General features: G+C 44.2%; 1 protein-coding gene across 8 annotated transcripts in view; it reads left to right on the top strand.

The window, feature by feature from the left end:
* Positions 1–22,760, top strand: part of ILDR1 (immunoglobulin like domain containing receptor 1) — a 41,354-nt gene that overhangs the window by 12,428 nt on the left and 6,166 nt on the right. For 6 of the 8 annotated variants that reach the window (XM_045502228.1, XM_045502232.1, XM_045502230.1 and 3 more), the window contains exons 2-5: positions 10,638–10,808; positions 12,154–12,303; positions 16,464–16,583; positions 16,894–17,040. In XM_045502228.1, coding sequence (XP_045358184.1) covers positions 10,638–10,808; positions 12,154–12,303; positions 16,464–16,583; positions 16,894–17,040 — 588 coding nt within the window. Of the gene's footprint in view, positions 1–10,637; positions 10,809–12,153; positions 12,304–12,413; positions 12,512–12,895; positions 12,983–16,463; positions 16,584–16,893; positions 17,041–22,760 lie in introns of those variants that run through there. The other 2 variants (XM_045502233.1, XM_045502234.1) reach the window with 2 other exon arrangements.

Here is a 22,760-nt window from a genome sequence, read left to right as displayed (position 1 = left end):
CGTGTCTGCTTTGGAAAGCATGGTTTTTGTGTCTCAGTGTATCTCTTGGAAATATGGCAGGAGTGTCTATCTGCATGAGTAAAATCAGGTGAAAGGATAGCTGAATGACTGTGCGGGACTTTCAACCCTTTTCAAGTAGGATGTAGGTGTGACCTTGCAAACAAGAATGTATGAGTGCCCTTGGAAATTCTTCCCCGTTTCATTTCATTTTACCATCCCTTGTCCCGTTTTTAGGAATAACTGCCCTCTTATCTCAGTGGGAAGTCAGCTCAGTTTGCTCACAGACCAATTTGAGTCTTGTATTTTTCTGTAGGAGATGTAATTTGAAGTTAAGGGCAGAGTTTCATTTTTACCAGCTTGATAGGACATGAAAATCACTTGGATGTAACTAAATCTCATTCAGACAAGATTCTACAATAGCTTAAGCTTAATGCTGAGAATAAAAAGGAGGGAGAATTGCAAAAGGGTGAGAACACTGGAAAATCAGTATCCCTAAGACCCTCTGGCTCACACCGTTTTCTGCAGGATCTATGTTCTATCAGTTGTCTGAAGCTAAGAAGGCTAGGTGTCCGACACATGATACACAAGGAAATGGACTAAACCTCACCTAGATTGAAGTGCCCCAAATTCCACCAGAGTAGTTACCAGCTGGGACTGTGACAGCAAAATCATAAAAATCCCAGCTTCTCACAGTCCTCTATCCTGTGCGTTATGTGTTCAGCTCAAGTTCCATGGCAGCTAGGGATTTCTGAAGCTGCTTGAGCTGCCTTTTCAAGAAAATAGAGGTCTACTCCCATCTCCCCCCTTTAGCACCCTATCCCCAGATTAGGACTTTGTAGCCAGCAGTCATCCAGGTCAATAGAATAAGAAAAGAAGCCTTACAGACAAAAATTTTATTAGGGTATAAACCCCAATCCTTAAATCATCAGCATAATGTTCTAAAAGCGGTTCTATTTTTATGAAGAATATTGAACACTGAAAAATTTTCAAATACAGCGATTATAACCAAAGGGCATATTCTTTATAGTAAGCAGATTGCTTAAATGGACAGGGGCTTTAGAAAGTGGAGCTCCAAGTGTTCAGGAACCAGCCATGCAGTGTTAGTAGCCAGGATGCCGAGGTGGTAAAATTATGCAGACTGCTGTGTTTGCCTGGCATTCTTTATTTTTTTTTATTAAAAATTTTTTTTTGTTAACATTTATTTACTTTTGAGACAGAGAGAGACAGAGCATGAACGGGGGAGGGTCAGAGAGAGAGACACAGAATCTGAAACAGGCTCCAGGCTCTGAGCTGTCAGCACAGAGCCCGATGTGGGGCTCGAACTCACGAGCTGTGAGATAATGACCTGATCCGAAGTCGGACGCTTAACTGACTGAGCCACCCAGGTGCCCCTGCCTGCCGTTCTTTAAATGGAAGCCTACCTGCATGACCCATTTTAGAACTAGAGAAAGCTGAATTCACAAAAAGTCCTAAGTAACATCTAATCTCACTTTTCTTTTTTTTTTCCTTTTTATTTTAGAGAGACAGAATGTAAGGGGGGGGGTGGGGAGAGGGGCAGGGGGAGAGAGAGAGAGAGAAAGAGAGAGAGAGAGAGAGAGACAATCTTAACCAGGCTCCATGCTCAGTGCAGAGCCTGATGCAGGGCTTGGTCTCATGAACCGTGAGATCATGACCTGAGCCAAAATCAAGAGTCAGACACTCAACTGACTGAGCCACCCAGGCGCCCCAAATCTCAACTTTATTTCATAGGTGAGAAATTGAGATTTCAACTCTTCAGACTCCAACAGTTTGAGGGGAAATAGCTATTTTAGCAGATATTTTCCCCGAATATGTGTAGAAGGTATATATAAAAGAAAAAGCTTCATCCAACTATTTAATGTGCATTTGGATTTTGCATCCACAATGTTTGTGTGACTCTGGTCAAGTTACTGAAAGCCTGCAGTAAACAGGGATGATTATAGTACATATCTCATAAGGTTTTTGTGAGGATTAAGTGAAATGAAGATTTTAAGGCACTTAATATAGTGGCTGAAACAAAGTGAGGGTTTAATGAATGTTAGCCACGGTGGTGAGGTGATGATACTCATGATTTAGATCCAAGTAGGATATTTTAGAGCTAACTTGAATGAAGCAATTTAAGTTTCCCCTCCTCCTCCTTCCCCTATAGCTAAGAAACTGCAGTTAATAGTCAGTGGACTATCAGGTTGGAATTCAGAATCTGCCTCTTACTAGCTGTGACTTTGGAGGAATTCAATTCCCTTCATCCAGAAAACAGGTGAAATTCCTGATAAGCCCCTCACAACCCCCACCCTCCAGTCCCCATAAGGCCAGCTCTTGTTGGATGGCTTAACATCAAGCACAGGGTCTACAAAATGGTCATCACTCAGGAAATACTGCCCCCGCCTCTTCATTTTTACACGAAACTTCCTAAAATTCCCTAAGATCAAACAGAAATCAAACTACTTTTCTCAGTTCCGGTATCTACCAAAGAAGTGTTTTTCAAACTTTTTTTACAGCTCTCAGTAAGAAATACAGTTTATGTTGTGACATGGACACACACAAACCCATTACTATGTTGGGTAAAAGAATAACAGATTGATATCACATATTATTTTAATAACATTTAAATAAGTAGAAAATAGACTCCAAATTAACACTAAATAGAAAAATCCAGTAAGTTGATTTTCTCAAGGTCTGCTGCAGATTGCAATATGAGCTTTGGAAAATCCTAGAGTATGTTCATTTTGATCCAGCACGCTGTTCTCTTCTGTTTCTAAAGAAGAGTTAACCCAAGCTGCTAGTTAGCATCCAGGTTTCTGCAGTTGTTAAGTGTGGGCCATTAGTGAAATCATGTCAGATTTGGGTACTGGCAAGTCTAGTCAGTGTGGCCTGGGGCCCTGATGGAGCCTCTCAGGTCCCGGAGTCCTGGGAAGTTAACCCCAGTCCCTGTGCTCTGAGCTGTGGAGAGATCAGTTGTCATTGTTTATGTTCGTTTTTGTACTTTTTCAAAGTTTTTTTTTCTTTAAAAAGAAATGTTTAGCACACAAGTGATACTTGCCCCTTAAAACAAAACATTAAGATAATCTAAGGTAGGTTCTGCAGCCTTTTGCATTATTGGCTGATAGTTCTGGTTACCTCCATTGAGCCTCAAAGTTTATGCCTGGAATGAAAGTTTAGTTTTCCACCCAAATTCTAAAAGAGTGTGTCTCATTTGGGCTTTTGTGAATTTTTTAAAGATTATAGAGTGGTGTTAACTTACAGATTCACACAACTATCAACTTGTATTATCATTCTTTGGGAAATGAGCCAGCTGATTCTAAGACACAAGATTCTTAGCATATAGACCAGCAATTTTCCCTTGGTGATGGGGGTAAAGTGTGGGATCACACTGAAGACTGAATGACATCTCGATTCACAATGTAGTGGATAGGAAAGCGGAGTTTCTCAGGCTGAGGAGGGTGTGGGTGGTGGTTGGGAGCTGTCCACTTGGCTCCTTCCTTACCTCCATGGGATCCCTGACGTACCTCCCCAGAATCCCAGGACTCTGCCAAACTCAAGTAGAACTCACTCCCAGTCTCTTTCTGTCTTCCTCTCTGGACCAGTTTTGCAGGTAAGGAAATCTGTGTTCACTAGTGCCAGGTTGACATAGTAGACTTAGGACCAGAACCCTGGCATCCTCATTTTTAGTACATTGCTCTTTCCCCTGTTTCATACCATGGAGTAAATTCGTTTTGTCTAATTGAATCCTAGTATGCAGAAGTAGAAATAGATTGTCTAACTAAATGCTACTTATTAAACATGTTGCCCCAACAACAATGCAGTGGAATGAGATGCTGATAATTAATGTATCATCTGCCTGGGTTTCTTTCAGCCCAGTAGTGTGTTTCACTTTGTCCTTGGGGGAGAATTAAATTTGTGTTTAAAGAATTGGGAAGATTCAGGTCATGTCTCATATTTCCCTCATCTTTATTTCTGTATCTTTCAATCTGTGAATCTTAGGGTAAGGTGGGGTCAGAAGAAAGCAGTTTTGACACTTTCTTCATTTCCCAAACCTTGTTCTATTTCTTAATCCCAGGCTTTGCCCCTTCTTTTCTATTCCAGGTGATAAACCTCACACTAGCCTATTTTAAGCACCTTAACCATCTTGCCTCTTTTCTGTCTAGTTCCAACCAGCCTCTACTCAGATGATAGGTTAACCTACCTGGGTTCATCTTTTTCACCTTCATTTTATTCCTCCAAGAACCTCTATTAGACCCCCATAGCTTATAGAGTGGGTTAAAGCTCTTTGTTTGGATTTCAGGGCTCACTCATTCTTGGCCTCACTCACTACTTTGGGCAGCCTTCTCCCGCTGATATGGGGATGCTCTTGTACCCCCTTTCCCAGCAATACACACCCTTCTTTGTTTTTTTGTCTGCCACCCTACAAATGGTTAACTTTATTTGTTTTCTATACTTTTAGAGCACTTAAAATTTGTTCCAAGCAGTTTAGCCTGTCTTGTATGAATTTGTTTTTAGTCAGCAAATGTTTAATGCATACCATGTATAAGGCACGCATTAGTGTATAAGGCCAGCCATGTATAAGGCTGGCAAACACTAGCTGTGTGGTCCTGAACCAGTTACTTCATCTCCCTGAGGATTTTTCTCATTTATGAAATTGAGATAAAATAAGGCTTATCTCATGGGTGTTTTTACAAAGGTTAAGTGAGATACTATATAATAAATCACCCAAGACCATGGCTAACAACATAGCAAGTGCTCAGTATATATGTTTCCTCCTCAGTGTAGCCACATGCTTAGCACCACCCTGAGCCTCACACTGTTGAGTAGCAGATACCAGACCTTTGTTAAACATGTAATACATAGACCTAATTCCTACCCCCACCCCCGCCCCAGCCCCCTTCTCTTTGTCCTCTTTTCTCCTCTCCTAATTCTCTCAACCCCTTTTTGTTCACACTCATGGCCACTCCCTCTTCCCCTTGATTCCTTTTATATTTGCACTGTTATCTAAGGAAATGTAACAAGTACTGACGGCAAATATACTTGGGGAGATAGCTTGCTCAGACATAAACTCTGATAGGATTAAACCTGTGTACTTTTTGTTAACCTGCTTAGTGGATTATAGGTGCCTGGGTGCCTAAAAATCACTCAAGAATCAAGACCTTCCATCAAGTGTTGGCACTAGGTCAAGCCCCTTGCCTGGAAAGACCATGCTCCCCCTGCTGCCTGCCACACCCCTCCAGGCAGGGCCCTTCATGTGTAAAGGAGAGGAAATGCCATTCAATCCCCTGAATACCTCTGTCCCTATGCTGTATGGATAATATGTTCTAGGCACTGTAAAACATCTTGCCCAATCTGATATTACACAGGGAAGACATTATTGAATAAAGTAATGTACAGAGATATGCATATGTTTGGAACACACATCATTTAGCTGTAAAGATAATTTTCTTTCATTGGTTTTCCTTTGACTTTAATATAGGATGTAGTCCCCACTGGCACCTGAGCGTAGTCCTAAAAAGTACTTCATGGTAGGAAACAGAATCCTCTACCACTTCCCTCCTTCCCACAAACTCCAATATCTCATCTGAAGTTACCTTTCAATCCTTAGATGACAGGTTTCTCTCCCTTTTTCCCAGAGGAGACTAACTGAATGGGTTTGCCAGGGGACAAAGTGATGCAGCTTTAAGAGCTTTTAATGCCAGTTTACATTTGTATCATTTTAATGCTTTCAAAATGCTTTTACATGCTGTTGTCAGTTGACTTCAATCTCCAAAGTAGGCAAGATAAGTACAAATGAGACAAGTAACAGCTAATGTTTCTTCAGTGCCTGTTATGTCCCACCCTCTTTGCTAAATGCTGGACATTTATTATCTCATTTAATCCCCACTACAACATTATCAAGGAAGTATTATTATAATTCCGCATAAAGAGGCAATTGTAGTTTGGAAATAATTTGTTAGGTCTTTTAGCTGGTGGGAGAGTGGAGACAAAATCTGAACTCAGGAAGTCACTCTCCAGAATTAAAGTTTCAAAAGAAAATGATAGAGATATTTAGGAAATGAAGGGGATACCACAGGATGAAGGAAATTTAAAAATAGAAAAAAATATATAAGAATTTGAGGGGCCCCTGGGTGGCTCAGTCAGTTGAGCATCTGCCTTTAGCTCAGGTCACGATCTCACGGTTTGTGGGTTCGAGCCCTGTGTCAGGCTCTGTGCTGATAGCTCAGAGCCTGGAGCCTGTTTCAGGTTCTGTGTCTCCCTCTCTGTGCCCCTCTTCTGTTCACCTTCTGTTTCTTTCTGTCTTTCAAAAATTAATAAAAATTAAAAATTAAAAAAAAAAGAAAAGAAATATAAGAATTTGAAAACAATTTAAAGAGCAAAGATCCGGAGTGCCTAAGTAGCTCTTGATTTCGGCTCAGGTCATGATCTCAGGATAGTGAGATTGAGCCCTGCCTTGGGCTCTGTGTTGGGCATGAAGCTGCTTAAGATTCTCTCTCTCTCTCTCTCTCTCTCTCTCTCTCTCTCTCTCTCTCTCTCCCCCTCCCTCTCCCTCTCCCCCCTCTCCTCCCACCCCGTCTCCCTCTCCCTCTCCCCTGCTCTCTCTCTCTCTCAAAAAAAAAAAGCAAAGATCCAACATCGACATCTACCTTTTTGAATCTGTCCCTATTTTCAGCCCAGATTCTTCTATTCTTAGTCTCTTCTTGAAAACTTTACCTGCATAGTAGTGTGCATGACCAGTGTGGTTAGTTTTACTGAGAAGTCTGAGTCTACAGAACAAGAAGGATGGGAAGTTTTTGCCTTTGAGATAGGCTGTCCTCCTCCCAATCTGGAAAATCCTCCTACTTTTTGAGTTTAACACCTGACTTCCACTTGGAAAGTCAAGCTTGCCTGCTTGGGAAAGATCAGGTTTGGGTGCCAGCAGAACCAAATCCTGAGGCTAAGAGGGCTTGGTTTATTATAGTCTCTGAAGCTTGGCCCACATATATGAGCAGAGGGATTCCCACCCTAGAGGGTTTTGTGAAGATTAGAGGCAATGTGTGTACATCACCTGGCACACAATAGATCCTAAGATTCACAGCAACAGCTGAGAAAAGGGGAGGGAGGTTTGCTGGTTGCTCAGTATCTTTTGTCCTGGGACTCTTACTCTCTTTGTGGAGGAGGGCAAGGGGTATAGGTCCAAGAGTGCATATGCTATGGGGCTGGAAGAACCCTGGAGAGAGTGGGAGTGAGCTCAGTTCATTCAAAATTGTGGGAACCTGATCTATTTCAAGGCTTGAAATTCACATAAGGGATGGAATCTGAGAGAGGATGAAAGAGTAAATACCCAGCCAGCAAAGCCAGTGCTGACGTTGGTAAAGGTGAGTCATGTCACCTCAGGTATGTTTTGGCCATAATAAAGGCATTCATGGAAGGGTGCTGAATGGGAATCTGGCAATAAAGGTGATCACCCTTGTCCCCATTCTTCTCCCTCAGAGTGTCAGATTCAGCAATCTTCAAAGCTACCTGAAAGTAACTTCTAGCTCCAAATTCCTTTCTCTGATTCCCAGCAAACCTGCCCTCCCTCCAAATGTTCCACCTCTATACAAATAATATTCACTACAGTCCTCTGAAGAAATTGCTATTTATGTCACATTACCATTCAGGAAAATAAAGAACATGCAGGTTATCAATCAATCACAGTATCAGAGTGATTGCTGCCGATTATAGCCTGGCTCCACACTCCACAATTATTTGCAGGCTAGTGAGTACCGAACATCTTCCTTTACTTAAAGAATAACCAGGCAGAGTGGAAAGAGTACTGCTCAGGGGTGGAATCTTGACTCTGACCTTATTAGAAAGTAAAGCGACTACAGACAGGCCACTCACCTTTTCCAGTCTCAGATTTGCGGTGTATGAAGGGGCACTGCTCATCTCCTCCCAGGGATCATTTTTAATGTGTAAAAGAAAATATTTGAAAGTACTGTGTGGACATAGGATTTTGTTTAGACCACAAATAGGTGTTTTTATTTCCATTCCAATCCGTGTATCTGCTGAGCAAAATAAGCTGGTGTTGACAGTGCCATCCTGGACATTGTCAAAAGCTTACCTGTAGCGACTTCTTTTCAGTTAAAGCTGTGTTGGGGGAAAGTTCCAAGGTTTATGTCAGGTCAGTTCTGGAAAAAAACAAGGAGGGTGGTGAGGGTAGAGAAGCAAAACTAACAAAGCAGATTACAAAGCAATCCATGTTAGGCTTGAGAGGCTGGTCACTGGCTCTTCCATTTCAGATTGGACTAATTTCCAGGAATCTTATAGCTGGTAGAAGACAGCAGCTATTTTTCTCCCAAACTACTCAAGGCTCATTTTTGAAATGATGATCTTTATAGCTGGACAAGGAAGTCATCAGTCTTACCAAAGACACCACTTTTGCCCTATTACTCTACAGAAAAGTCTCCAGTGATTATCCATTAACTAGAAATACATGCTTCAGTGTGATTTAGACTCCACCCCCATGCACTACCACCAGCCCCGCCTTATTTATCCCTCTGCTTCCCATAACGCCAGAATACTAGCCAGTTTGGTTCCCTCCAAGCCCCGTAAATAACTGCTCCTTTCTGATAAGGGCTTTTGCTCACTCTCTTCTTCTGCCTTGAAGCCATGAGTTTCTCTGCCTTCTCCCCATTTTTCACGTGTGATCTTAATCCTACCTGAGTCTTAAGGTCCAGCTTATATTTTTCTTCCATGAAGTCTTGCCCAGGTACAGGTCTCCCCTGCAGATCCTCTTTCCAGCAGGTCTGTCACAGGCACATCCTCATTTCAGCCCAGCCCTAGAGACAGTTTAGGTCATTTCTGGGGGCAAGGGCCTGTCCTGAGCAGCACTCTGCTCTTTCTCTGTGGATGTGAGAAAAGTGTGTGCATGTGCCCGTCACAAGCCACCACTTACTATTTCACGAGGGCTGTGTCCAGCAGGTGAGGAAGGACTCAGAACCACATGGCTCTGGCCTTTGAGCCAGGCTCACCCAGCTGTTTTGTAAGGGGTGAGAGTGGCGCTAAATGTTTGTGGGAGTAAACCAGTCACCTTGAAGCCATTCCACCTGAGAACTCTCCTGGAGAGAACCCCAACTTGAACCCCTTTCTCTCTGGCCTTCATGATAAAGGAAAAGAGGGAAAGAGACTCAGATTCAGACTCCGACTCCGACTCTAACACAGCAGCATATGTGCCAGGCGCCATGCCAAGTGCCAGAAGAGAATGATCTCACTGCGTTCTTTCAAGGACCCGATGAGGTTAGGACTACTATAATCTCCAGCCACAGCTGAGAAAACACAAACTCAGAGTAAAAAAAACTTGTATAATGTCCAAATAAATAGTGAAGTGTTATTTGAACCCAGTTGTCTCAGAGTACAAGGCCTGTTTGTTTTGTTTTTAGTTTAGTCGACACCAGTGGTTCTCAGAGTATGATGCCCAGAGCAGTAGTATCAGTGTCTCCTGGAAACTTGTTAGAAATGTAAGTTCTTAGGCCCCATCCAAGTCCTGCTGAATCAGAAACTCCTACTGACAGTGATCTGGGCTGTTATAAGTCCTGGTGGTGCGTGTTCAAGTTTGAATACTACTATTCTGAGCTAAACCTCCCACAAGAAGATCCCTTATAACTTGGCCTAGAAACCATATTGACATAGGAACATTCTAAGATGTTGGTTATGTGTGGACCCCTGACCACGCCAGAGTCCACCTGACTTTCTGTGCCACCTGGTTCCTCATCAAGGCAGATCTGGAGCTGCAAGTATATTTGTAGCTTTGGAGGCTGGGGAGAAGGAGTTTTAAAAAGGAGAAAAGAAAAAACCTTAATTTCTTCAAGTTTTCTTGATAAAATTTGTCACAATCTGATCATTTTTATTTATGTTGTCATGCTTATGTCTACAACCTGTACTGCCAGTTTCTACTGTTGATGTATTCTTGGTCATTCATTCCATTATTTATTCAACAAACATCTGTTGGGTGCCAAGGAGGTGACAGTGCAGGATGAGGTGCTCGTCAGAGACAAACTCAGCCTGCTCAGAGCCTGCACTTAACTGGCCATCACCAAGGCATGTGAAAAGTGTTGCCTGGGGGTAGGAAGAGGCACTTTAGGAAAACACACAGGGCCCCTTTCCCAGGTTTGCAGTCAGGGAAGGCGGCGGCTGCTGCTGCTGCTGCTGCTTCTTCTTCTTCTTCTTCTTCTTCTTCTTCTTCTTCTTTTTTAACACTTATTTTTGAGAGAGAGAGAAAGAGAGAGACAGAGCATGAGCAGGGGAGGGGCAGAGAGAGAGAGGGGGAGACACAGAATCCTTCCTTGGGGAAGTGGGGAAACATTTTAAGAAAAGTGACATGAGAAAATGTATGCATGTATTAGCAGGCTCAGGCCAGTACCTATACAGCCTTCTTTTCATACAGTTTCTGTATTGTTGCTGGACGGATGAGACCCTCGCAAGTCATCCTTGCTCTGTCCTCCACCTCGCCCAGAGTGTCTGCAGTCTCCGCCTCTGACTCTGCCTGTGAGCCCCCATCAAGTCAGACAGTGTGTTCACTTATTTGCATGGCTTTTATCACTCCATGAACAGAAGTAGGTCACCTCTCAGAGACATAGTATGCCTTCAGTGTTTTCTCCTGCTCTTGGCTGCAGGGTGCCTGTCCTTGCTGGTGACCGTCCAGCACACGGAGCGCTATGTCACCCTGTTTGCCTCTGTCGTCCTCAAATGTGACTACACCACCTCCGCCCAGCTCCAGGATGTGGTAGTGACGTGGCGCTTCAAGTCCTTCTGCAAAGACCCTATCTTTGACTACTACTCTGCATGTGAGTGCCCTCCCGCCTCTGCCCAGGCCCCTCTGTGAAGCATTGCCATGAAGGCATAGGAATTATTTAGGATCACAAATCCTTATGAGAAGCCACAAAGATCACTTAACGTCGCCCCCTCATTTGATAGATAAATGGCCCAGGCAGATGAACTAACTTATTCCTGGTCACATACTATTTTATTTTAAAATTTGTGTCCTACCTTGTTCCTGAAAAGATTTAGGCAGCTCAGACATTAAGTTTTTTTTAAAAGGCAGCTCAAGTCCTGCCTCCCAGCCCATTCGGTTGCGTGCCAGCACACTGAGATGAGTCTGCAGTCTGCCGCCATCACCTTCACCACCTTAGAATGTAGAAAAGAAGCCTCCTACACCCTCCAGGACACTGAGGAGTGGCCATTTGTGAACCTCTGCACACTGCCACACTCCCTTTTATGGTCAGCCTTCCTGGTGGCCGACTGAACCCTCCAAGTGAGCGAGTGAGTGAGAGCTCACTGCCCCCAGGGAATACATTCTCAGGGCTGCACAATTCCCCCTACCTATGCTTAGCCACGTCCTACCTCACAGTAGTGGCTGCCCCACTCATGTCAGTTCTGTGCTCCGAAAGCAAAGCTCTTTCTAGCTGTCTACTTCTGCCTCTCTCAAGGAACAAAGGAATGCAGATCCTCACTGGCAGCCCTGGACAATTAACCTTGTAGAAATTTTTGAGAGTAAAAGTAGACGCCGTCTATAAGGAAGGAAGTGAGCTTCCTGAGATGAGGAAAAATGGGGGGAGGCCTGAGCTTTACCTCTGTCAGCCCTGACTTACAGTACATCTTACAGTATGAACCCCGATACCTAAATGTCTGAGTCACTGACAGAACCTGGCCTCGTTCCCAAAAGACACATCTCTAAATCAAGGCATGATTTTCAGGGGGTTACTCTTCAAATAAAGGGCCAGGGAAAAGAGACCAGGGTGGTAGGCATTTGCCACCAGAAAATGCATTGTAAGGGCAGGTAGATGAACCCTGTGGGTGCAGAATCTGGGGTTACCAAAAATGAGGTAAGGGTAGTTGGGATGGGAAACGGGGGCATGCAGCCAGGATTTAGAAATGATGGCCTTTTAGAGGGGTCTGGGTCTTGCTGCTCAAAAGTTCATTAGTATCACCTGGGAGTTCATTAGAAATGCAGACTCTCAGATTCTCACTCCGGACCCACAGACTCAGAATCTTCATGTTTAGTAAGATTCCCAGTAGATGCATGAGCTCAGGAAAAATTGAGAAGCGTCCCTGCTCCAGGGAACACTAAAGGTGCCTTTCTTCATGGGAATTCCCCCTGCTGTGTGACTTAGCTGTGTCCCCTTTTCTCAGCTTACCAGGCAGCTTTATCCCTGGGCCAGGACCCCTCCAATGACTGCAATGACAGCCAGCGGGAGGTTCGCATCGTGGCTCAGAGGCGGGGGCAGAACGAGCCCGTGCTGGGGGTGGATTACCGGCAGCGCAAGATCACCATCCAGAACCGTGAGTGCAGGGGAGGCAGCAGGGAAATGGGGGTGGCGGACACCAGGCCTGACAGGCTGAGTCATTGTGGGGATTCCCCCCCCCTTTTTTTTTCCATTTGTTTGTTTGAGGAAATTGACAGATACATAGAATGCTGTACCACCATCTGAAGTCACTCCCCTGGAAGTTGGTGTCTGGATGAGAAGATGTCCTACAGCTTTGGCTAAAGGTCTGGGAGTGGGTGGTTTCTTTTGCTTTTTCATGGCTAAGGTGTGGATCAGTCTTGTTTGCTCCCTCCCATAAATTGCCCTCAGGGACTGTGTGAACCCCAGGGCCCTGAGTTTCCCTCTGACCACTCCTGTTGTATATATCTAAGGGGCTTTCAAGTAGGTGACCACCTTGACACCATCATCACCCATTGGTAGAGGAAAGAGCGTTAGGCTTCATTGACCAAGAGCATTAGTTCATTGACCAGCAGCAGATTTTTTTTCTCTGGCGTCTGTTACCTCATCTGAAAGATGGACATAATAGGCTCTGTCTCCCTACACTGAAGTAAGTATCAAACGTGATATCTGAAAGCTATGTCTAAAGCATGTTTATTCTTTATGCCTAGTACACGGAGTGGTGGTTAGAACCCTCAGTCTGCAGTCAGATTCTGGTGTGGGTCCCCATTCTGCACTTATAGGGTATGTGAACTTGGGTAAGTCCCTTCGATTTTTTTCTACAAAATGGGACTTGCCATAGTACTCCCCATCTCGTGGAGATTTGTCAGGATCAAGTGAGATGATATACATAAAGCACTTAGCAAATATTAAGTGTGCAGTGAACTTTAGTTACCATCACTGAGCACGCTTTTGGACGGAGGGTTAGCCCTACATTCCTACCTTGTAATCCAGGATTGCCATGATGGGTTATTGGCACATAATTCAGAGCCTATTTCAGTGAGCTTCATGTGCAGTGTTAAATAAATATTTGCTGCTTAAAAGGGGAAAAATGGTAGAGAATACACTAAGCAGGCCACTCAGGGTACCTGTGGCAACAATGTGAGGAAATCAGTGAATATTTGATGACCATTTAAAGGTAGATCATTTAAAGGGAGCCAATTTAATATTTGCTTCCAGATTGGTGTCTAATACTTTAGCTGTAATATTTAAACCTGATCCTTTTACATGCAATCTCTGCTTTCCCCAAGCCAGCCCTTAAACTCTTAGCTTTAGTTTTTTTTTTTTTTTTTTTTCAACGTTTATTTATTTTTGGGACAGAGAGAGACAGAGCATGAACAGGGGAGGGGCAGAGAGAGAGGGAGACACAGAATCGGAAACAGGCTCCAGGCTCTGAGCCATCAGCCCAGAGCCTGACGCGGGGCTCGAACTCCCGGACCGAGAGATCGTGACCTGGCTGAAGTCGGACGCTTAACCGACTGCGCCACCCAGGCGCCCCTAAACTCTTAGCTTTAGTGAACATCTGTCCTATTCTGGTCTCTAGGTACATTCTCAAAGATTCAGGGTGGTTCTGTTTTTCCCAGAACCTGCAAAATGAGCCCTGATCTGACTCCAAAATGTAAAGTCTCTTTTGGCAAGTCTCATTTAGTTTTTGAAGGATAATATTCCCCAGAGGTGACAAGGTGACAGACAGTCCTTGCTTTTTTCTTTCTTTCTTTCTTTCTTTTCTTTTCTTTTCTTTTCTTTTCTTTTCTTTTCTTTTTCTTTCTTTCTTTCTTTCTTTCTTTCTTTCTTTCTTTCTTTCTTTCTTTCTTTCTTTCTTTCTTTCTTTCATCTAATTTTGAACAATAGTATCCACTATTTCCACTCCCAGTCACTTTTGGATCAAACTTTGCTTCTTCCTTACTCCCATGGAAAACCATTATTTCCCCCTTGGTTTTTAATTCTACCTCCATGCTTGTTGTGACTTCCTAGAACCCTTGTTTTCTGACACTTCTTTGCCCTGTGCTTGCGTCATTTGAAATGACCCTGTCAAATCAGTTCTTGGATCATTTAAAATATAAACATATCCAGGGGCGCCTGGGTGGCGCAGTCGGTTGGGCGTCCGACTTCAGCCAGGTCACGATCTCGCGGTCCGGGAGTTCGAGCCCCGCGTCGGGCTCTGGGCTGATGGCTCAGAGCCTGGAGCCTGTTTCCGATTCTGTGTCTCCCTCTCTCTCTCTGCCCCTCCCCCGTTCATGCTCTGTCTCTCTCTGTCCCAAAAATAAATAAACGTTGAAAAAAAAAATTAAAAAAAAAAAATATAAACATATCCAGGGGTGCCTGGGTGACTCAGTTGGTTGAGTGTCCAACTTCAGCTCAGGTCACAATCTCACAGCTCATGAGTTTGAGCCTGCATTACTCAGAGCCTGGAGCCTGCTTTGAAATCTAGGTCTCTGTCTCTCTCTGCCCCTCCCCCACTCATGCTCTGTTTCTCTCTCTCAAAAATAAATAAACATAAAGAAATTTAAATATTAACATATCTGAATGTCCTCATTACTGTGACATCCCTGAAAAACATGTTTATGTTTCTAATAAAAACTGGGGCAGACCTATGATACACATTAACTTAGAGGGAGAACCTCCTCCAAAACACTTTCCCCATTCTTCCAAGTCTAGGGGAAGCTCTTTCTGGGAAAGGTAGTGTGTTTGGAAAATCATGGGCAGGAAAATATTGTAGAGATTGACGTAGAAAGAGAAGGAAACAAAAGTTGAAGTTAGCTCCAGTGGTGCGTGACCTTGCATTTCTGTTTCATTTCCTCAATAAATATTTTTTGACAAACAGATAATGGAGAATCGTAAATATGACTGCCAGCTAAGCAGGAGCAAGTCCGTAATGCGAAGGGTTTTTTTGTTTTGTTTTTGGTTTTTGGGTTTTTTTTTTTTTAAAGAATTTGAAGATGTCCCCTGGCACTTACTGTGGGTGAAATAGCAGGAATGTGGAAGCTGCCAGGATCCTCTGACTGGACTTTAAGCCCTGTTAGGACAGAGGAGTCTGGTTCCTCTGCAGATCTTCCCAGTGTCTGACTCAGTGCTGGACCCACAAAAGGTCTTTAGTGAAGATTTGTTGCATTTACTAAACTTGAACATACCATTCATCTATCTTAAGTAGCACAGCGCTTGGTGCTCATGAGAACTGAAAATCCTTTCTTGAGCATTGAATAACATTTACCCTTAAAATAGTGGCATTTCATCCTTACTTATTCAATTCATCTCATAACCCATCCCTTCAAGATCCAGAGGGATCCATTCATAGCCAGTGAGGGATCCAGGCTGTGGAGTTTTCTACCCACTTTGGAGAGGACATTAGAACTTAGTGGTTAACAGCACCAGCTTTGCAACAGAGAGACATGGATTTGAACCTACTTATGCTAAGCATTATTTCTCTGTTCTTAGGCTAGTTTCTTAGCCTCCTGGAGTCTTGGTTTCTTCATCTGAAATGCAGCCAATAATCATAGTTAGTGTATCAGGATTGTGTAGAGTTTGATTATGAATAAGCAAAAGCTCCAAATATTAGTGACTTAATAAAGAAGTTTTTTTCTTCTCATGTATAAATTTGGAGGTAGATAGTCCAAAACTAGTGTGGTGCCTCTGTTCCATTAAGTCCTCAGGGATGGTCCCCAGCTCCAGCTCACCAAGAAAGTCTTTTTCTCCCCCATGGTCCAAGATGGCAGTCATCACATGTGCTTGACTGATAACAGTATAAAAGAAAAGATGAAGAAAAGGACAAAGATGTTCCCCAACTGTTTTAAGAAAGTTCCTGGGAGCCATCTTGTGACACTTCTGCTTACATTCTATCCACCAGAACTGAGTCACATGTTCATGTCCACCTGTAAGAGATGACAGGAAGTAGTTACTTTATTCTAGATGGCCATGTACATGACCAAAAATTATAAGACTGAGAGGAAAAGGGAGAAGAGACCCTGGGTGACATTGTAATGTCACCTCACCCACTGTGAGCTGTGGTGGGAATTAAATGAGGTGATGTCCAAAATCCTTTCAAGGCACCTGGTAGGGTTCAATGAATGGTGAGTTCTACCATTATTAGACTGTTTGGAGAAATAGGATGGTCTCAGAAAAAAGACAGAACTATGAGGGAGACCCTAAGGATGTGGAAGGACAGTGCTGAGTCCTAAGCCGTAGGTCAGATACCAGGGCCCTCTCCTTTAACACCTGGTACTTTCTCCCTCCTCCCTGCAGGAGCAGACCTTGTGATTAATGAAGTGATGTGGTGGGACCATGGAGTGTATTATTGCACCATTGAGGCTCCAGGGGACACATCAGGAGACCCAGATAAGGAGGTGAAGCTCATTGTTCTGCGTAAGTGCTGTTGGAGCTTTCTATTTAGCCACCTCATTGCTGTGACACTTTTACATACAGCACAGAAACAAGCAAGCCCAGGTTATTGTTGGATTGCCAACCTCTGAAGGTCCCTTACCAAAACTAACCTTTATTTTTTTTCTTTTCCTTTTCCTTTCCTTTCATTGTCTTTTTTTTTTTTTTTTTGCTGGTATATTGGTCAAGCTTAACCTATAGGTCAAGAGCTATATTTATTAGACCTCTAGAATGTTAGACCTGGAAGCATTCACCTGCATATTTGGTTAGCTTCCTCTTGGTGTCTCCCCTGCAGACTGGCTGACAGTGATCTTCATCATTCTGGGAGCCCTCCTCCTGCTCCTGCTGATTGGAGTGTGCTGGTGCCAGTGCTGTCCTCAGTATTGCTGCTGCTACATCCGCTGCCCCTGCTGTCCTGCCCGTTGCTGCTGCCCCGAGGAAGGTGAGAGAGGACAGATGGGCAGTGGGATGGGGTGATGCTGGAGCCTGGTATCCCAAATACATGAGCTTCACACACACAGATCAAAACCTTGGGTCCTTCCAGGTTCTCCTCCATGCCTTCTCCCCTCACAGGCTCAGAGGTCTTTGACCCCAGCACAGAATATAATGCTAGAGAAAGCTTTAGACCCAAGTGGGAAGATTTCTGTCTCTCCACATCCGAGCCTGCCTGAGGCCTCCTTCCAATGGTTCTGCCTATTGATGGCATTTCCTCAGTGGCCCTGAAATGCCTGTGCTTCAGTATTTGCTCCTAGCTCTCACCTTGCTTGGACAGGGAGTGGCTAGAGCAAGTGGTTTGAATGTAGCAGTGAGAGAGAAGGCCACCCCTTAGAGACGACTTGAAAAGAACAGATAGAAGAGAAAGGAGTTAAAGCAGTGATTCTTAAACTTAAGAATCACCTAGAGGGCTTGTTAAAACTTAGTTGCTGGCTCTACGTCCAGAGTTTCTGGTTTAATTGGTTTGGGGTGGCCCGACAATTTGTATTCCTCAAAAGTTCCCAAGTGATGTGATGCTGCTGAGCTGTGGGCCACACTTTGAATATCTCTTTTTAGATAAAGGAAAGAGGTTTAGATGAAGGAGAGAGGGAACGGAAGATCTTGCTCTTAATGTGATCTTTCTTTGGGCTAAAATTTGACTTTTTATTTTTTTATTTTTTTCAAATGTTTATTTATTTTTGAGAGAGAGAGAGTGACAGAGCATGAGCAGGGGAAGGGCAGAGAAAGAGGGAGACAGACTCTGAAGCAGGCTTCAGACTCTGAGCTGTCAGCACAGAGTCCGATGCAGGGCTCGAACTCATGAACTGTGAGATCATGTCCTAAGCTGAAGTCAGGCACTTAACTGACTGAGCCACCCAGGTGCCCCTAAAATTTGACATTTTAAACCAAAATTATGATATACCCTAAAAAATTTGGCTGTGGAATGCCAAATTTTTTAATAGAAAATTATTCTATAATGACTTCTTAATAAATAGATGGAGTGGAATCACCTGCTTTAAATGGTAGGAATTTTGTGTTCTTAAAATAACATTTTTTCCCCTGATGATACAAGTAAGGTATGACATTGTAGAAAATTTGAGAAATTTGGGGAAGTGTAAACACTAAGCACTCAGAGATAATCACTTTTATCAGTTTGGTTCATTTGAAAGGAAATTTTTTAAAAGGAAATATAAGGAATTACCTCCTAAGATAGAAAAAAAACTTAATCTACAATGTCAAGAAGGCTAGTGGCCTGAGTCTGGTTTCAGGTCTGTGTTCCGAGGTTTTTGTCTTATAGGAAAAGAGAACTAACTTTTTTTTGGATGTCTGCTATGCGTAAGCCCCTTCCATATATTTCCCTCTGTGAATCCTCACAACCCTAGAAGACTGTGTTATCACTGCTTAACAGATGAGGAGACGGAAGGTCAGAGAAGTCACACAGCTAGTAAGTAACAGTGGCAGTGTGGTGTTGAATCCATGTTCACCTGACGTATGAATGCCCGAATGTCACACAGTTGAGGCTGCCACAGCCTCTCCTCTGTGTGTAGATCACAGTGGGATTGGCAGAGAAACCAATGGCCTCCTGAAAGAGAGGGAAAATAGCAGAGGACTCAATCCTGGGCTGTGGAACTCCCTACCTTTCAAGAGCCTCTGGGACAGATCCCAAGGAAAAATCACTATCACTGAAGTAGTAATATGTATGAAGAGATGAGAAAACTGCTCCCAAGATGCCTTCTTAGAATTCCTAAGTCAGTGGGGCACTAAAAACAGGCAGAACCGGGGACAAAGCCCACACAAATGATAAATGTATCCACTGTCAGTAAGCTGATAAACACGTTCTGGGGGAGAATGATTTCTCTTAAGTGGTTAGAGTTCATTTAGAAGAACTGGTAAAATAAAGAAATGCAGGCCACAAATAAAGGTCCCTGAACTTGAGCAAATGAGGTCACTTTCAGAGTGAGTCACTAAGGCAAACTGTCCTGAGAATTTTGATGACAAGAGGAGATTACATAGAGAGGATTGAAGTTGTTAAGGAGGGCTCTTGCATGGGGAAGGGTTTGTGTGTGTGACTGTTGGTTAGAATAAGAAAACCCCAAGTGTATTTGTAGGCAAAGAACCAAGGCCAGTAGGAAATGAGTAAAGTGAAGCCTTATTTTTTTAACGTATTTTTTTTTTTGAAAGAACACAAGTGGGGGAGGGGCAGTGAGAGAGGGAGACACAGAATCCAAAGCAGGCTCCAGGCTCTGAGCTGTCAGCACAGAGCCTAACGCAGGGCTTGAACCCACTAACCATGAGATTGTGACCTGAGCCTAAATCGGACGCTTAACCCACTGAGCTACCCAGGTGCCCACCCCTAAAGTGAAGCCTTATGAGGCAAGGCGATCACTGAGCAGGCGGAACAGTTGGGATTGACATCAGGTATACAGCAAAAGGACTACCTGTAGAAAGGAAGGGAAGGGCAGCCTGACCTCTGGAGAAAGGGGGGGAGGTCATTAAAATGTGGGGGATGATCCAAAGTGTAAGGGAAGAAGCTGAGGGATCTCATACCAGCCTGTCTCAATTTCAGCAAATCAGAATTCTAGAGGCAGAACAGAGCTTGAGAATGACATCAGTGCTTCTTGACCTTCTCTGACCACAGCGCACCTCCCTAACTTGCTCCCACTTTACAGTGAGTTAATAGAGGACCAGCGAGGAGAAAAAATGAAATGACACCAGATATTAGTAACTCTTGATATTTCACTTAGTACTGGTAAATGACCCACAGTAGAACTTAAAAGATGAAAGTGATTGAAACTGATCCCTACATCGGTTACTGGCCATCCTCCCCACAGGGCCTCTAGGCATCCCGTGTAGTAGGGCCACAGGCCACACTGGGAATCTCTGATCTACCCACCCACCTCCCCATTCTGCTTACAGCTGAAGGAAGTAAGGCCTAAAGAGACTTTTGCACAATCTCACACAGCCCACTAATGGCAGATCCTGGACTAGACATAGTTCTCTTGATTCCATGCCCAGGGCTGGTTCCTCTTCCTCAACCAAGGTGATGTCATCAGCTGAAAGTTCATGGGGAGGGGAAGACATGAGAAGTGGGGACCATTTAAACTGCTGCTCTAGAGGAGGGAAGTGGGGTCTATAGATCAGTCAAGGGAAGCCAGTTGAGGAGGGCTACTTGAAGGCGGTTGTCTGACTGCAGTCAGCTCTGGCAGCATGGGGCCAGAAGCTAAAGCTGAAATGGTAAGAGTTCAAGCGCATGGGATTCTAGGGAGCTCCTCAGGATGTCACTGAAATGATTAGCCAGCCAAGTTAGGGAGACTGGTGTATGGGAAAAAGTGAAAGGACTGTGTGACCATGGTTCAAAAGAGGGTAAAGAAGGAGTTCTTTAAGAGTGGGGAATGGCTGGTAAGCAGTTACAGGCAAGTGCAGTTGGAAGGCTTCAAGGCACCACAGATGATCTTGACTGCAGGGAAGGAGAGGCAGGTACTGTGTCATTTCTGTCACGGAAGAGATGTCTTAAAGAACATGCCCTGGGTTTTCCTTAGAAGTGAAGATAAATATGCCTTCGGTAGTTTAGGCTCCAAATGTATACTTTTGTTGCCTATGGGATCTAAAGCAAAAAAAGTGACTTATTATAACAATGAGAGCCACTGTCTCTTGACTGTCTGTCATCTGTTAGGCATTTCAAATGTATTGCTTCATTTGACCTCAACAACTTTATGAAATAGGTATTCCCATCCTTAGCTTACAGATGAGGAGCCTGAGCCCGCACACTCTGGAAGGTCACTCAAAATCAGACTCCTGGTATACGCTGGGATTCAGGTGGAAGTCCATTGACCCTCAAAGCTTGTGTTTAAGGAAACTAAACCCTGAGGACCATAGTTCTCAGGAGATTCTTGAGAATCCTCAGTAGACAACTCTAGTTGAGCTTCCTGCACTTGAATTAGGGAGCTTGTTGAAAACACAGCTGCTGCTTGCTCTGCATGAGACTGAAGGATATCTGGGAACAGGACCCAGTAATCTGTATTTTTAAGTAGCTCATTAAAGTGATCAAGGCAGACTTTACTCCACTGAGGTTCAGAGATAACTTATTAGGAGTTTTTTGAGGCTTAGCTACTTTCTCCATGTCTCTTATTTTATTGCCCATCTGATTCCCCACTAGGTGAACAGAAAACCCTGACATCCCTAGGGGACAAGAGGGCATAGGAGAAGCTCAGAGGTTGTGTTTTCCACTCCCATCTCAACAGTTCCATTGCATCAGGGAAGGGAGGGGCCCTGGGGAAAAGGATGTGGCAGCTAAGAAGGGAGCAGGTGGGTTAATCTCTGAAGTATGGAAAATTTAACAGGAAAGTTCATGGAGGATCTGGAAGGGTCTCTAGAGAGTTATCTGTGCAGAGGGTCCCATTAGTTAAGTCATTTGGGGAGCAAGGAGTAAGCCCAGCTTTCCCTTTCTCTACTGTTGAATTAAGAGAGTAGGAGAAGGAAGTGGCCAGGATTCAGTTAGAGGGGTCGGGGGTGGATAGAGTTGTTCCCAATTGAGCCAGATATCCCCAGGCCTTAGAGGCAGAGGCAGGTCTGGAGTGGGTTTTGAAAGGTATAGAGCTGAGTTGGAGAGTAATAAAGGGAGGAGGTACAATTGTGGAAGGTTTTTGTTTTTTGTTTTGTTTTTCATCACAGAAATAAAGGAGTCTGGGGACTCACTGATTTGACAGAAAGGACACAGGCCTGGGCATCAGAATGGCACCTCTGGCCATCACCAGCTATGGGACCTTGAACTGGGAAGTCAACCTCCCTGCACCCAGCTTCTTCATCTAATTCCCACATTAACAGATTGCTCTGAGGATTAGTTAGCCTATATAAAGTGACTGGCACATACGTATTAAGCAGGGCATTATGTGTGCTGATGGTAGCACATATAGGAAGCTAGGGGAGGCATCTGTTAGCAAGAGGGAGAGGAAAGTGCTGAAGCATGTGGAGGGTCTAGAGTGCTGTCCAGTGGCATGAAGGTGTGGCAGCTGGGTGAGCTTCTCTAAGTTTGCATCTGATTTCCTCCAGGCTGGGCTATGACGCACCACCAGGGCTGGAGCTCCGGACATTTCTGGAGGCTCTGCTGCAACCACTTCCTGTTGTGCTGGAAGTTTGTTTCACACTGGAGTCATTGGGTCCAGGTGGCCACTTAGCTGTTGGCCTCAGCAAATCCCCGGCCCTTTGCAGTAGGGTCCAGAGTGCCTGTCTGCCCCTCTTACTGTGCCAGGAGGAAGCCTGAGGCAGAGCCCTGCTGCTTTAGAGGTGGCCACAGGCTTGAGGAACCCAGGAGGAGGTGAGAGTGCCAGCTGGGGGGCCTGAGGCAGGCACTTCCTGCCTGAACACACAAGTCCTTTTCCTACATGCATGGATGGACTGAGACCTTGGGACACAATCACCTTAAAATAGAAATTCATGAACAAACCAACTAAATGATTTTGTTTTTAATTTACACTCATGGGGGCAGAGAGGAGAGGATTGTGTGCTTCAGACTAGCTGCACTAGGGTATCAGAATGACATTTCTATGGATCCCTCGTGCTTTTTTTATATGATTTTCTTTGCCCTGAAAGGAAATGGTATTTCCCTTCTCCCTTCTCTGCCTTCACTGCACCACTTAGAGATTCCCCCTACTTAGGATAAGGAGAAGAGTAGAAAGGATCCACTAGGAT

Source organism: Leopardus geoffroyi, chromosome C2 (genome assembly GCF_018350155.1).
Source record: "Leopardus geoffroyi isolate Oge1 chromosome C2, O.geoffroyi_Oge1_pat1.0, whole genome shotgun sequence".
Taxonomy (NCBI): Eukaryota; Metazoa; Chordata; class Mammalia; order Carnivora; family Felidae; genus Leopardus; species Leopardus geoffroyi.
The sequence above is the reverse complement of the archived record's forward strand: the minus strand, read 5'-3'. Positions and strand labels throughout refer to the sequence as shown.